Raw genomic sequence first — 15485 nt, forward strand, 5'->3', positions numbered from 1 at the left:
TTGTTGTGCATTTGCTTGCCTTTCTCTCTGAGAGAGAGAGAGAGAGAGAGAGAGAGAGAGAGAGAGAGAGAGAGAGAGAGAGAGAGAGAGAGAGAGAGAGAGAGAGAGAGAGAGAATGCAATGTTTGGTTTTAATTTTGTGGAGAGTACTGTACAGTGCATTCTTTGTTGTTTACAAGGATATTTAAGTGTACTGGTATACAGTTATGGGCAATCCTCAAGTTATGATGGAGGTAATGTTCCTAACGACGTGTTGTAACCCGATTTTCAACGTAAGGTGGACACACCTAAATAAGCACCTATATTGCCTACCTTGCTAATGCAGCAGTAAAGTCATAATCTAGGACATCAAACACAAAATTTCTATGATAGTTATGGACTACAAAAAACACATGAAGGGTATAAATGTAAAATACGGTACAGTCGCCACCCTACTTACTAACATTCAGAGATACGAACAGACATTGCCACAAGTTAAAACTGTATTCCTGACTAGCTTGTCCTTTAATGAATACAATTTTCTAAATATCCTCTCCCCACAGAAAACATATAGTATGTATTTCTGTCAACAGAGGGCAGTGGGCACTGTTTACTTTGTGAACTTCCAATGTCAGAAGCTGCCGCTGCTCCTGCAAAATTCTCTCCATGTTCATAATTTTCAGAGTATGGAAGAAAGCCTTAATTTTGAATGTTGCATGAATCTAAATTTTTTCTTCTTCTTTTTACCTTTCTAACATCCAAAGTAATTCTTTATAAATACTGCATGACTTAAAACTCTGGAATCTAAATATCAACAAAAATTATACACTAGCCTACGTATTAAAAACCAACTTCCTTGAATGGAATCTAAATATCAACAAAAATTATACACTAGCCTACGTATTAAAAACCAACTTTCGAACAATTCAAGATATGAACAGCCATCTGAAAAGTAACTAGTTCATAAGGTGGGTAGTGACTGTAAGGTGAAGTAATGTAAATAATGAAAGGAAACTATAAAAAATAGAGCAAGAATTATTTAATCATTTATGGGAATGTGATGTAACCACGAAACGTCATAGGTCGAGTCCGTCATAGCCAGAGGATCGCCTATGTGGTATTGACAAGGTAGGGAGGAATAAGGGTATGAAGTTGCCATTATATATCTGTTGAGTGGTTCTTTATCATATCTAGAAAATTGCATAATATGACAGGCCTTGGATATATCAACTCAGGTAAGGGAGAAAGGACTGTATTTAAACAGAAAATATACTAAAACACACAAGAAACATAACATTTAATAATTAGAAAATTATTAAAAATTTAGTCAAAAAAATGTTTACACAGCCATTCATCATTTACTAAACATTTTTTCACTGAATTAAGCATAAATACTTTAAATCATACTTGGGTGCACAGCAAACCCCCCGTATTTGTGGGGCATGCGTTCCAGACGCCCCCAAGGGTAGTTAAAATCCACGAATTCTTGCTAATCCCCTCTAAAAATTCTTATAACTGCCTATCTTGAAAGTTCAAATACTAAATGTATACTTAAAGTATCATCCTACATCAAATATACCTTAAATTATTATCCTATTACTGTATTAATCTTTGAAATTATATTATTAATATAATTTCAAAGTCATCTTAAACATTAGTATCCTTAAAAATATAAACATACATAGTTCTAAGCCTTCCAGCCAAAGAAGAGAGAAAGAGAGTTACCGCTTCGACTTAAATTCAACAAGAAAGAGAGAGAGAGAGAGAGAGAGAGAGAGAGAGAGAGAGAGAGAGAGAGAGAGAGAGAGAGAGAGTTATCTCTTTAATCTCTCTGACAACAACAAAATTTATACGTTTATTTTTTGTCTTCCAAAGATGTACAGTAATACCTTCACTACACATTTTTAAAACACTATGAACACACACACACACACACACACAGTATCTTTTCCTGAGAGAGAGAGAGAGAGAGAGAGAGAGAGAGAGAGAGAGAGAGAGAGAGAGAGAGAATAACGGCTTGGCTTACGATATCAAAAGATTGAAATCTTTGAGCCTCTGAGGGCAACACTCCTTCCCCTCTGACCAATATGTCAAACTGTCAATAAAAAGACTGGGAATCACTATTTGTTTGTTTAAAATGTTAAAAATTTACTACACAAAAACCCATGGAAAAGATTATCATATATATATATATATATATATATATATATATATATATATATATATATATATATATATATATATATATATATATATTTATATTATTATTATTAATCCTAATATTTGAAAATTAGTACTTATTATGTAAATCATTTATTTATCATACAAAAGAAACATGCACATATTACATGTCAGAAAAATTCTCACCTAAATAAGAGAGAGAGAGAGAAAGAGAGAGAGAGAAAGTTAAGTATATATACCTTAGTTTTACCAGACCACTGAGCTGATTAACAGCTCTCCTAGGGCTGGCCCAAAGGATTAGACTTATTTTACGTAGCTAAGAACCAATTGGTTACTTAGCAACGGGACCTACAGCTTATTGTGGAATCCGAACCACATTATAGCGAGAAATGAATTTCTATCACCAGAAATAAATTCCTCTAACTCTTCATCAGCCGGCTGAAGAGAGAGAGAAGAGAGAGAGAGAGAGAGAGAGAGAGAGAGAGAGAGAGAGAGAGAGAGAGAGAGAGAGAGAGAGAATTATTATTTTTATTTGATGTTATTATTTAATCTTATCAAACGTAACATTAATATTTGAAAATTAGTACGTAAAGTAACTCATTATTTTATCATAAAATGTACCTCTAAAAATGCTTATACTATCATCCCGAAACACTTATACAGTATATCACTTTAATATAATTTCAATTGTACTTTAATATAATTTTAATATTTCAACAGTATCAATTCTGAGCATCTATCTTTACTTTAATGAGGTTGGGGTCCATCCTGAATGGAGGGGAGAAAACCAGTTTCTCTCTCTTAGTTATTTAAGCTTACAGTATTATTATTATTAATCTTAATAATATTTGAAAATTAGTAAAGCATTTTTTTATCAAAATAAAATAACTTCAAAATACACTAAGTAGTGAATATTTCCCGACAAAAAAGTCAGCGAATTGTCAATTTTCTGCGAATTTATAGATATGCTCCACATAAAATCCTGCAAATTGGTGAGTCCATGCATTGTGAGAACACGAATATGGGGGGGGTTCACTGTAATACAGTATAATAAATAAAAGCACCATTATATGCTACAAAAATAAATGTCAATTTTCATAATAAAATTCTTTGGATACTTACCTACTGTTAAAGATAACTGTATCTTTGTGCCAGCAGGTGCAGTCAGCATTCAAAATACTGTAAAGGATTGTTTGGCTAAATAAAATGACTGTCTAGTGCACCTGTTCTCCACCAGCATTAGCATTTCTTGAAGGCTCGTCTGAACTGTGACCAAAGTCAAGTCCAGTAGAGACTACCTGTGCCAAGCACATTCAGAAAGAGGTTCATCCTGATCTTGGCCCAGCTGATAAACTTCTCCCAAAAAGGCCAAATGGCCTAGAAGGGAAAGCCATTACTATACTTTGCTGGGAGCTCCTGTAAGGGCTGAAATCCTCTTTGGAGTGAGGATAATCACTTCTCCATGGGAAAAGCCTGGAAACTGTTAAATTCTATCTTCATCTACAGATAGACAAAACACTGCATCAGGACCTGTGATGACTTTTGCTCAAACACAGACCCAGATGTTCAAATAAGAGTAGAACTTGGATACATGGAAGATGATACCAATTCCCTAAGGAAGCTAATGTTCTCATAGCACTTAGTCCAAAACACACAGCCTTGAATAGGAACCCATTCCCTGCAAACACCAACCAAAGGTCCTTGAGAAAGGGCATGGAAAAAGACTTCCTGGATGACCATGGAAGTCATCCAGAATGAAAGAACATTTCTTAAAATGTGTCTAATTGAAGGGGACTTCGCAGACTTAGAAGGTACCAAAGTATCAAGGACAACAGTGAGCTAATGTCCAATGTTTCCACCTCTTCAATTAAATGAGGATAACAAGAAGCACAATGATGAATGAGTTTCTAAACACAGAAGACATCTCCTCTACTTCTATTTCCTCATCTGCCAGGAAAGGAGACGAGGTGGCAGAAAACAACTCAAACAAAACTACACAATGACATACTACCGCCCAGCATGGTGATCAGCTGGAAGGTCAGTTGGGAGGAGAGAGAAATGGTGTGTCAGCAATACCTGACACGACCGCCTCACTTGTAACAGTCTCACATGGCCAGATACTACTCACAGAGGGCGAATAACAAGTCAATATGCTACTAGAATGGCATCTAGCTTAGTCAATTAAGGTGGCTGCTAATGAAGCAGGAGCCAAAAAGAAATACAGTATTAGAAGGGATGTGAAATAGAGATGATACACATGTAAAGAGTAGCTTACAAGGGGATAAAGGAGTGGCAGGAACAGACTGAGACTGAGAAACAAGCAGATGAGATAGCTAAACAACAGCGTCAACAATACTAACACTGGAAATGGAACCAACAACAGAAGTTAACATTACCATTATTATGGAATGATCCTTTAGCGAGTGAGTCAATTGCCTAACAGACTGAGACGACAGAGGTGTCGGAGGGTACATAACCTTGCCCTAAGAATCAGCCCGGTTCCCTGGTGGCAGACTCTTCCAACAGTCAAAGGGCAGTCATAAGCTCAGGCTATGGACAAACAAAGCCACCAACACCTTTCATCGCATAGGGATCTAAGAAAACGAGCACATACTACCCAAAACAAAATTTAGTTAGGTCTTAACAGATTCTAGAATATGACTAAAATCGTACTCTTACTTCAGAATACGCTTTTCCTGAGCCGAAGGGAAGCAGAAGACGGAGCTGAGGTTGTATGTTTGGGTCCAGTCAGAGGAGGAGGTGATGAGAGTGTAGGGGATGGTGAACAGTAAATAGAGGAAAGAGCCAGTGATGAAGAAAAAAGGACGCAAAAGGACGCAAAAGGCCTATGCCACATTCTAATTAAGTGCTTCCTCTTTCCTCCACCTATATACAGCATAAGGAATTTATTTTTCCCACCTACAGTTGACATCACACTCCTGACCTCTATACCTGGCACAAAGTGTGTGCCTATTTAACTCAATATAATACAGTGTATTAACAGAAATCATTCCTGCAAAACCTGATGTTTTCATTCCTACTGTCTGTCCAAGACATCCTAAGAAAACAGCAAAAAAAAATTCCAACTGTACAGTAAACCCCCTGTAATCGCATTCTCAAGATTCATGGACTCAACAATTCGCAGGATTTTCTGTGGAACCTATCTATAAATTACTTGTGGGAAAACTCATCCATTCGCAGATTTTTTCTTGGAGCAATATTCTGTATTTTCATATTATTTTAGTGACTAAATACTGTACTGTACCTACAACTACATTTCATGATAAAGTAATGAGTTACAATACTATTTTTCAAATATTAATATTAAGTTTCATAAGATTAAATATCATTAAATAATAAAATAATAATTCTCTCTCTCTTACTGGGATGAGATTATTTTTATGCATACATATGTTTATTTTTTTTTGTATGATAAATAAATGATTTACTAATTTTCAAATAATATTAATATTACTAATTTTCAAATCTTAATATTAGTTTTCAAATATTAATAACATTATTACTGTAAAGAAAAGTGAGTGAATTGGTAAGATTTTATTTCAATATAAATTCTTTTCCTCATCTTCTGAAAAGTTAAGGGGGCGGGTGAACCTGTCAAATGTCAAATTACTTGACATTTCTGACCCAAGGGTAGAAGACGTTGCCACTCCATGGTCAAATAAATTTCTCCCTTCCTTCCTTTCTCAGTTCTCTCTCTCTCTCTCTCTCTCTCGCCAAAGGGTAGAATGTGAAAAATGGATAGATAGATAAATAGGTAGTTCGTTCAGCCCTTCTCTCTCTCTCTCTCTCTCTCTCTCTCTCTCCCTTCCTTTCTCAGTTTCTCTCTCTCTCTCTTACTGAGATGAGAGAATTTTCATGCATATGTAATATTTACATATGTTTATTTGTTTTGTATGATAAATAAATGATTTACTAATTTTCAAATATTAATGTTAATGTCAACAGCAAAATATCAACTCATTACAGAAAAGTTCAGTATAAATTCTTTTAACTCATCTATGTGTAGTAAAGGTAATATATCTTTGGAAGACAAAAATAAAAAATATACATTATTTGTTGTCAGTTGCATGGAGCATATGTACAGGGTGTGACCAGCAGCTAGTAGAGAGAAATGAATTAACATTCCTCGAGATTAAAGATATAAACTCTCTCTCTCTCTGTTTTGGCTGGAAGGTTAGAAGTACGTATGTATATATTTTTAAGGGTATTAATGTTTAAGATGACTTTGAAATGATATTAATAATATAATTTCAAAGATTAATACAGTAATAGGATAATAATTTAAGGTATATATGATGAAGGATGATGCTTTAAGTATACATTTGGTATTTGAACTTTCAAGATAGGCAGTTATAAGCATTTTTAGAGGGAGGTTAACCATTCACAGGGGGTTGTGGCATGCATCCCCCGCAAATTAGCACATCTACAGAACACCACAAAAACCCCATCTAGAATTCGAGACACACCTGGTGGTGAACTACTATATATACTCGCGTATCATGCGACTTTTGAAGACCTAATTTTGAAGGTAATTTTAAGGGGGTCGCATCATACACAGGATATAAAATTAGCATATGTGCTATTCACATATTAGTATCATATTATAAAATACAAACATAACAAACATGCATCTTTTCCATGGCTTTTAAAAAATTATGCTTTCACTGTATCCAATAATATTGTGTGTGTTCTCATACTATAGTAAACCCCCTGTATTCGCGGGGGATGCATGCCACACCGCCCCCTGCGAGTAGCTAAAATCCGCAAATACTTGAAATCCCTCTAAAAAAAGCTTAGAACTGCCTATTTTGATAGTTTAAACACAAAAAAACTCCAAAAATGCATATACCCGAGTATTTTAATAGTTTTATCACAAAAAGTGCATTTAGTCATGAAAACGATATGAAAATACAGTAATTAGTGAATATTTCTGTGAAAATACCGTGAATGGGAAAATTTTCTGCGAATAATGTGTATATACGTTCCACGGAGAAGTCCGCAAATAGGTGAATCCGCAAATCGTGCGACCGTGAATATGGGGGGTTTACTGTACTCTTGTATTACAAAATACGAACATAGCAATCAGTGTTTGGAAATCTGCTGAGGCCGATTAAATGGTAAGTTTATTTCGCCATATCTAACTCAATTCAGAGCAATTTTCTTACTTCTAGTTAGAGTAAATGAATCTCTAGACACTTTATTTATATGGGACAAAGTTACATTTCCTTATACAAAGTGTTTTTGGTGTGAAGTAAATTTAGTTAATTTTTTCATTAATAGATGGCACTGGGGGCATGTTTTTTGAGTAAAAAAAAAAAAATCAACAGACTCCGTTCTCTATTTTCACTCGATTTCCTCATAATACGAACTTTGTATTTATCTTTTATCAGCGTGAAAAACCAGTAAAATGTCTTCTTTCATGACCAGTAATTTTGATTAAAATACTTTCCTCATCCATGTTGCTGATGCATGATGCCATACAGTTATTAGCAACCTGAACATTGTTTTCTTAGCTTCAGCTACAACTTGCAGCTTAAACTTAGCAGTAAAATTCCTTGCCGATCCTTTCTCCATAGTGAATAAGGATACAGTATAATGTATTCTCATACTACTACAGGTACACAATCCTTTACCAGTCGAATAATGACGATCATGGCGACATTCAAACTTAGTGCTGTACACACAATTTGGGACGAAAATATGTCTATAAATAGAACAGAAGCAGTGGGCTGTCATTGGCTAACAGCAAACCATGGCAACCAGCCAGCCAATCATGTTTAGAGCTGTATTCTGTCTAGGTAAAAACATTATCCTCACGTGAAGCTGCTGATGACGTAAGTGCGTGTGTTTTGAACACAGTACAGTACGTAGTTTTTAATTGTGTGTATTTGATTGATTACATGATGAACAGAATGATTTCCTTTTCATTACTTTGAGTGTAAAATTGTTGGTTCAGAGATTCTTGAGCAACAAAAGAATTTTTTTTTTTTAGAAGATATTTACTAACATACCTTCAAAACAAAATTCATCTCTTTAATCTCTTGAGGAATGTTAATCCATTTCTGTTTACCTGCTGGTCACACCTTTATAGCCCACACAACTGACAACAACAAAATTTGTTGGGTTTTTTTTTTTTTTTTGTCTTCCAAAGATGTATTACCTGTACTACAAATTTAGGACTCTAAGGCTTGGCAGATGTACAATTACTTTATTATATCCTGAGAGAGAGAGAGAGAGAGAGAGAGAGAGAGAGAGAGAGAGAGAGAGAGAGAGAGAGAGAGAGAGAGAGAGAGAGAGAGTGTGTGTGTGTGTGTGTGTGTGTGTGTGTGGCAGATGTACAATTATTTTATTATATCCTGAGAGAGAGAGAGAGAGAGAGAGAGAGAGAGAGAGAGAGAGAGAGAGAGAGAGAGAGAGAGAGAGAGAGAGAGAGAGAGAGAGAGAGAGAGAGAGAGAGAGAGAGAGAGGTTATTTATTTAGGACTCTAAGGCTTGGCAGATATACAATTATTTGATTATATCCTGGGTTTTTTTGTTAATCTTAGGATTTTCTATGGTTAATTCTTTGGATTTCAAAAGAAAAATAATTTGAATAGCAGCACACACCCAAATGACTCAGGCCAGCCATTAGCAAGCCGAAGCACAATCTTATGAACTGATGCTCTCAAAATAGGAACTTGCATGATAAACGAGATACATGATAAAATAATTTTTTATGGGTGAAAATTTAGGGGTAACATGATAAGCGAGATCGCACGTTATGCAAGTACAGTATATAAGGTAGATGGTTATCCATGTCAACTAACAGCCAAATGCTTGCTTTCCTTAACTTGAATACTGACTGCACCTCCTAGCACTCAACTAACAGCCAAATGCTTGCTTTCCTTAACTTGAATACTGACTGCACCTCCTAGCACAAAGCTACATCTATCTTGCCAAATTAAACAACTTAAACAGCCATATTCAGATATTAATAATGTGTCCTTAACATCCAATCAGTTAATTACACTTGTTCATTACACCTTTAATACTTTTACACCTTTGCAATAAACAGTAATTATTGTACACTACAGTATTCCACTTGGCACAACAATAATTAGCCGGCTAAGTTAGCCTCAAAAGGCTTGTGTTGATGCTATATAGCATTGTTGATAGTTTTCATATGATTCCTGTTATAAAATGCATTCAAATAAGTTTTCATGACTAGTAATTCAAAGAAATAAACCTATAAAAAAGTGAAACTAAAATTATATATAGTAAATAAATAAAAAAGTTAAAAGGCTTATTAACACAAATAGGTCCACTGCCTCTTAGCTTCCGCCATATATGACAACTTATTATTGAATATAATAAACATGTTAAGAATTAGAATACAAAATACATGAAAACAACACAATCCCAGTATAATAAAAATGTACAACTAACTAAATTTCAAAAAGATAAAAGGGTTATTCTGTTTATATCCAGAGGATCATTTTGTTTATATCCAACTGGCTTATTAACACATTGCTCTAAAGTACTGAATCAGGGATAAAAATGTTTAAAACAGCTTTAATTCCTTTACAATTCTGTAATATACATTAAGTAATGTTAGATATTTCATTTGTTGTAATAATGGTCAGTCCTGTACACATGAAGCTATCCATTGTGTGTTAGGTCAGCCTGAAAACAGCTTGATTTTTAATAACCTTGTCAATGTGTTTGGTAGAATTATTGTTATATGTGGTGGTGGATGTACACATGGCAAGCCATCTCCCAAGCATGTCTGCACTAAGGGATTGACTCAGGACAGACTTTTAACCAATTCATGAGAATATACAGTAAATGGTAAAAGTATTACTACTAATGTACTAGTAAAATATAAATCATATCTACTTCATCTACTTTATGCAAACAAAAAAATTACACATTTACTATTACTGTATGGTAATTATATTAATTGATTCAATTCTAATGGTTCCAAAAACAAAACCTTTACAATGTGTGGGGAAACATACACTCATTTGTATTTTACTTAGAATATATATGTGAACCACAATACTTCCGCTAAATTTTTCCATAAATAATATATTGCTATTCTAATATCATGCAAAACCAAGACCCACACACATAGATAATCCTCAGAACTGCATACCTCAACAAGCCTGGCTCCCTGTCGAAGACCAGACTGTGCAGCCAATCCATATGGCTCAACTTCAGTAATGACCCCATCCTGTTGGACATTAAATCCCAGCAATCCAGCAGAATTTCGGCGTAACACCAATTCCTGTAATGTCAACTATAATTACTTACTGCTAACAATTTAAAAAAAATAGTTTAAATACTTTGCTTAACACTCAAATAAGTTTTCCACAATTATTTTTGAAATAAAGCTGTAAAAAATCCAATATTTGTACAACTCATTACGAAGCATCAGTGGTGGTAATGTGATGAAATCAGGTCTGTCCTGGGTGTGGAATTGGGTGTGATGTTAAAAAATTTCTTATCCTTTAACCTTTACAGGATGGGCTAAATATATATTAAGCACACCCCTGACTGGGCAAACTTTAAGGTTAGCCAATTTAAGAAGAAAGCACATCAATGGAAAGAGGAAGATATACAAATGCACATGGTGTAAGAAGAAAAATTCTAAACATTTTTCTGTACCTTCCACGGAGGCTGAAAGTTAATATTTACAACCCTGTGTGGGCCTTTTCTGCAGGACACTCGCAAAAATATGCTTATTTTACCAAGTTATACATATTTTTTCTAATAATTTATTTATCTTATTTTGTAAAATTATAATTACAGCTCACACAATATCATAACAGATAAGAACTAAAATCAGTAACAAATTCTAAGTATATTTATTGTAAATATTTACGAGATTTACTGAGATGGAGAAATGCAGTACCTTTTTGAGAGGTATACATGTTTTTTCTAATATTTCTTTTCACTTAATTTGAAAAAATACAATTATTTAGCTGAACTACTATCATTAAAGATAAGAGCTAAAACCAACAGCAATCCCTAGGTATATTTATGAGCAAATAAATAAAAAGACGTCCTGGGGCAGTACATCCTCCCATGAAAATCTCAAGGCACACTGATCCACCTCTCTCCTATACTGAGCTACTACAGTTATCGGAAGTCATTTATAGCCCATTGAAGTGATATGGACATTTTTCCAGCTAAATTCATCCAAACCGTATGGTGTGCAATATAGCCCAGCATTCGCTCAAAACCTGTTATACTTACTCATATTATCATGCCCATCCAGTACGGGTTAAACTATACAATAGAGGGGCTGCACAGTCTGCACAGGGAGAGATTGGTATTATCACCAAAATACTCAAGTCATGGGAACAGGGTAATTAAAAGCCCAAGCCATAAAAGAAGTTGAATCAGTTGTCTAGATCGATGAAATCAGAATGAGTAATAAAAGACAGCCTACTTGCTCCTAGAGCTCCTCCTGGTAGCAAAAAAATAAGACCAGGTCGGACTATAAAACCTCAAATCAGAATGTTAGTACTGTACAGGAACCAATATTCACCCCTGAAAATGATACTGATAACCCTTGGCGAGATACCTCAATGTGCATCCCATCATCTGACGCAAAATACCTCATTAACCCTTTAACGCCGACTGGACGTATTTTACGTCAACAAAAGTTGTCTGTCGGGTGCCGAGTGGACGTAAAATACGTCGACTACAAAAAGTTTTTTTAAATATTCGCGGAAAAATACTTATAGACCTTGTTTGAGAACAATTTTAAATCACGCTCCTTGAGGGATGCTGGGAGTTCACGGATCACGCTGTTGTTTTGTTTACAAGCGTGACCTAGCTGTGCATGCGCGAATTTCTTTCTTATACCAAAAGAAAGCATCAGCTAACTCTGCTGAAAATCTCAGAAATTCTTTAGTCACTTTGTTGTAATTTTTGCACCGTTTTTTATCAGCCTTTACATAAAGTTTTATATATGAAAATGTGCGCAATTTCATGTACAATACAACAAAAAATAACTCATGGTTGTAGCTTTTATCAATTTTGACATTTTCACATAAATCACGATGTGCCAAAATTTCAACCCTCAGTCAACTTTGACTCGACCGAAATGGTCGTGCAATTGTAAGCTAAAACTCTTACATTCTAGTAATATTCAATCATTTACCTTCATTTTGCAACAAACGAGAAGTCTCTAGCGCAATGTTTCGATTTATGGTGAATTTTGGAAAAAAACTTTTTCCTTACGTCCACGTGTTACGAATTCATGCATCATTTTGTGATAATATTTTCTCTGTGTTGCTTTGATCGTTTTACAATTTGTTATATACCAAAATCATTGCAATTTAGTGTACAATACAACGAAAAAAAAAAAAACTCATTAGCTTCAACTGTTTTGCTCACAGCGCGATTTGTATACAATAATATATGAAATTTTTTTTTGGCTGTCATATATTCCAATATTTATATATGATATTTTTTTTTCATTTCTGATGGTTGCATACTAAACTTCAGGCAATGAGAAAATAAGGAGCCAAAAATGAACTCTTAATCTTAAAAACTAAGCGTGCTGTGATTTTTTGAAAAAACCTTTCTTTCTGCTTTGGCGCTAACTCTCAAACCCCGCCGGCATATGGCAGACACTTTTGTAAATAGAGGCTCGGCGTTTAAGGGTTAAAGAAAAGAACACTAGGAGCATGTCTGGAATGGAATGGAATATAAGATTTTGGCCTAAGGCCAAGTGCTGGGACCCATGAGGTTATTCAGCGCTGAAAGGGAAATTGAGAGCAAATAGGGTTTGAAAGGTGTAACAGGAGGAAAACCTTGCAATTCCACTATGAAACAACTGTTAGGAGTGGGTGGAAAGTACGATGCAAGAAAGAGAATATGAATGGAGATACAGTAAAATGAATGAAAGGGATTGCAGCTAGGGGCCCAAGGGACGCTGCAAACAACCTTAAGTAATGCCTACAGTGCACCGCGCATGAGGTGCACTGACGGCACTATCCCCCCTCTACAGGGTCTATGAGCATGTAGAATTTTGGGACAGAGCAGCCTTTCTCAATACTGAATGGCACTTGGGCCATCCTTCAATAGGAATTCAGACACTGTTGAAGAAGACAGTTACCCTGCCTTTTCAAATAGCAATGAAAGCCATAGAAGCAACCTTTCTTCAATTTAATGTTGAATATAGTGCAACAACAATTTTTGAGCACCAAAACCCTCTCCGGGGAGGTTCCAGCCTTCTATCCCCTCACCTTTGAAACAATCAATCACGTGAAGATGGAATTTCAGAATTTTGTGTTGACTGGGAAAACAGTTTATGACAGAAATAAAGCTATTTGTCTCCGCCATCACAGTATCTGATAGTTTTACAAAGGAATGGGCGACACTTGTCCTCCCTTATGAGAGGAAAAAGCTTCCATGGGACAAGGCTACCCAGATATTTGGGGTCCCTACAAGAAAAACCTCAGGACAGCCATGGCTGAATTTTATGCTAGGCTCCACCTCCTCAATGTCGTAACTTCTATTACTATGCTGGAAGCTATTAAGGAGCTTCCCAAGTCTTCAAGAACAATGTTCACTGCAGTAGCCAAAACACTACGGGAGCACTCCGACTTTCTGGAGTGTCCCATTAAGGCTTGAAAGGAAGCACTAGTGGGCTCCAACATTTCACTCCCCAACGTGACCTTCCTATTACATATCCTTTGAGGACTCTAGATCATTTTCTTCTATGTTTAAATTATTATATTACTATTAAATTTTTCTTTGTTTATTCCTCCCCCTTTCATTGGGACCTGTTTGAAGAGTATGTTGTTGCACAACTCACTGAATGAGCCCAACAACAGATCCGCACAATATATGGTGTTTCGTGGAAAAGGGGAATCTGGGAAAAATACTCTTGAGAGTTTCCTCTTCCTAACCCTAAGAAAGCTTTGCATGAATCAGAGCCATCCAGTCACTACTAAAGGATCACTCCAAAAACAGGACAACAATAGCAGTAGCAGCACTCCTCTCCAAAGCAGACAAGATGCTCCTACCAGGAAAAAGGAAAATCAACTCCTGGATGGCAGAAAGAGGTGGAGCTCAATAGGAATTGCATGGTTGGGACTGTCTTCTACAGGATCACATACAGTGGAAGATCTTCTCTTGGGGACACAGTATAATTTTCAATGTGCTAGGGTAGAGATGGTCTCAACCTCCTCCTTTAAAGGAGTTTTTTTTTTTTCAAAAACCAGAGAAATGACAGGCTTTCAAGTAATTTGTATTTTTCTAACATACACATCTGAGGTCTTTACATATGGGATTAACTTTCAGTGAGCTGGAAAACTGGCCATTAAACTTTTGCAAGGTTGTTATGGTAACAACTACCAATGGTAGGGGTGGAAGCATCGCCCACCAAGTCGATGTGCATTCAATTTAAGCAGTTCACTTTTGGCCACTGTCAAATTTAGAGATGCATTTCTTTCTCCGACCTGCAGTTCAACTCTCTTCTGTGTTTGGATATATTTGTTTTTATAATATATTGTTTATATTTTTTGTTTATACACTGCGTATACTGATATCTCAAAACATTTTGGAGCTTTTCTCCTTATATATCATTTTACTTGCTTTTTTTGTTGCCTTTTCGTATTTACGTAAGCCCAACACCTATCTCCTTGATATTTGTTTTGTGTATTCTGTTTTCTTTTCTATCACATAACTGTGGAGAGTTGAAGGGATAGTATCCAACTTTCAACTGCCAACTGTTCTATTTTTAGACATCTCTCAACCTTGTTTTTAAGACCTTCTCTCTCTTCGACATTCTTCTCCTCCTTGCTCTGAAATGCTTTTTCAAGAACACACAATGTTTTCATTTTCGACTACACAATTTATTTTAACCCTCTGGTGAACTGATGAAGCGAAACCACATCAATAAATTTTTTGCCATAAGTGCTCCAATCTGTGAGTTATTTTGGGGGGAAATTCACCCCCCCCAAAAAAATCATCTGAAGAAAACAAGGGCTGTGCCATTGCATGGGCAGCTCTTGGACCTATAAGAAAACATAAACAGGAAACCGATAGGTATTGTGCATGCGCCGCAGTCCTCCTCCAACTGAAGCACTTCACCTCCAGTTTTGACAAAGTCCAGCACATCTTTTTAGCTCTCACATTTTTTGCTTTGTCGTCATTTATCTGCGTTTGTGAAGTGCTTTCGCTTTTGTTATTGTTATAAGAGTGTTTGCAAGTGATTGTTGAGTATTTCGAATAATATTTCAAGTGTTTTTCAATAAGATGAATAGTGAAGAATTTACTTTTTTTTTTCATATATTTCTGTCTTTCA

At 35.7% G+C, this 15485-nt stretch overlaps 1 protein-coding gene across 5 annotated transcripts in view; it reads right to left on the reverse strand.

Annotated features, from left to right (window-relative positions):
- Positions 1-15485, reverse strand: part of LOC136837308 (signal-induced proliferation-associated 1-like protein 1) — a 338251-nt gene that overhangs the window by 100510 nt on the left and 222256 nt on the right. For all 5 annotated transcript variants that reach the window (XM_067102054.1, XM_067102052.1, XM_067102051.1 and 2 more), the window contains one exon: positions 10314-10445. In XM_067102054.1, the coding sequence (XP_066958155.1) occupies positions 10314-10445 (132 nt within the window). The remainder of the gene's footprint in view (positions 1-10313; positions 10446-15485) is intronic.

Source organism: Macrobrachium rosenbergii, chromosome 58 (assembly GCF_040412425.1).
Source record: "Macrobrachium rosenbergii isolate ZJJX-2024 chromosome 58, ASM4041242v1, whole genome shotgun sequence".
NCBI lineage: Eukaryota > Metazoa > Arthropoda > Malacostraca > Decapoda > Palaemonidae > Macrobrachium > Macrobrachium rosenbergii.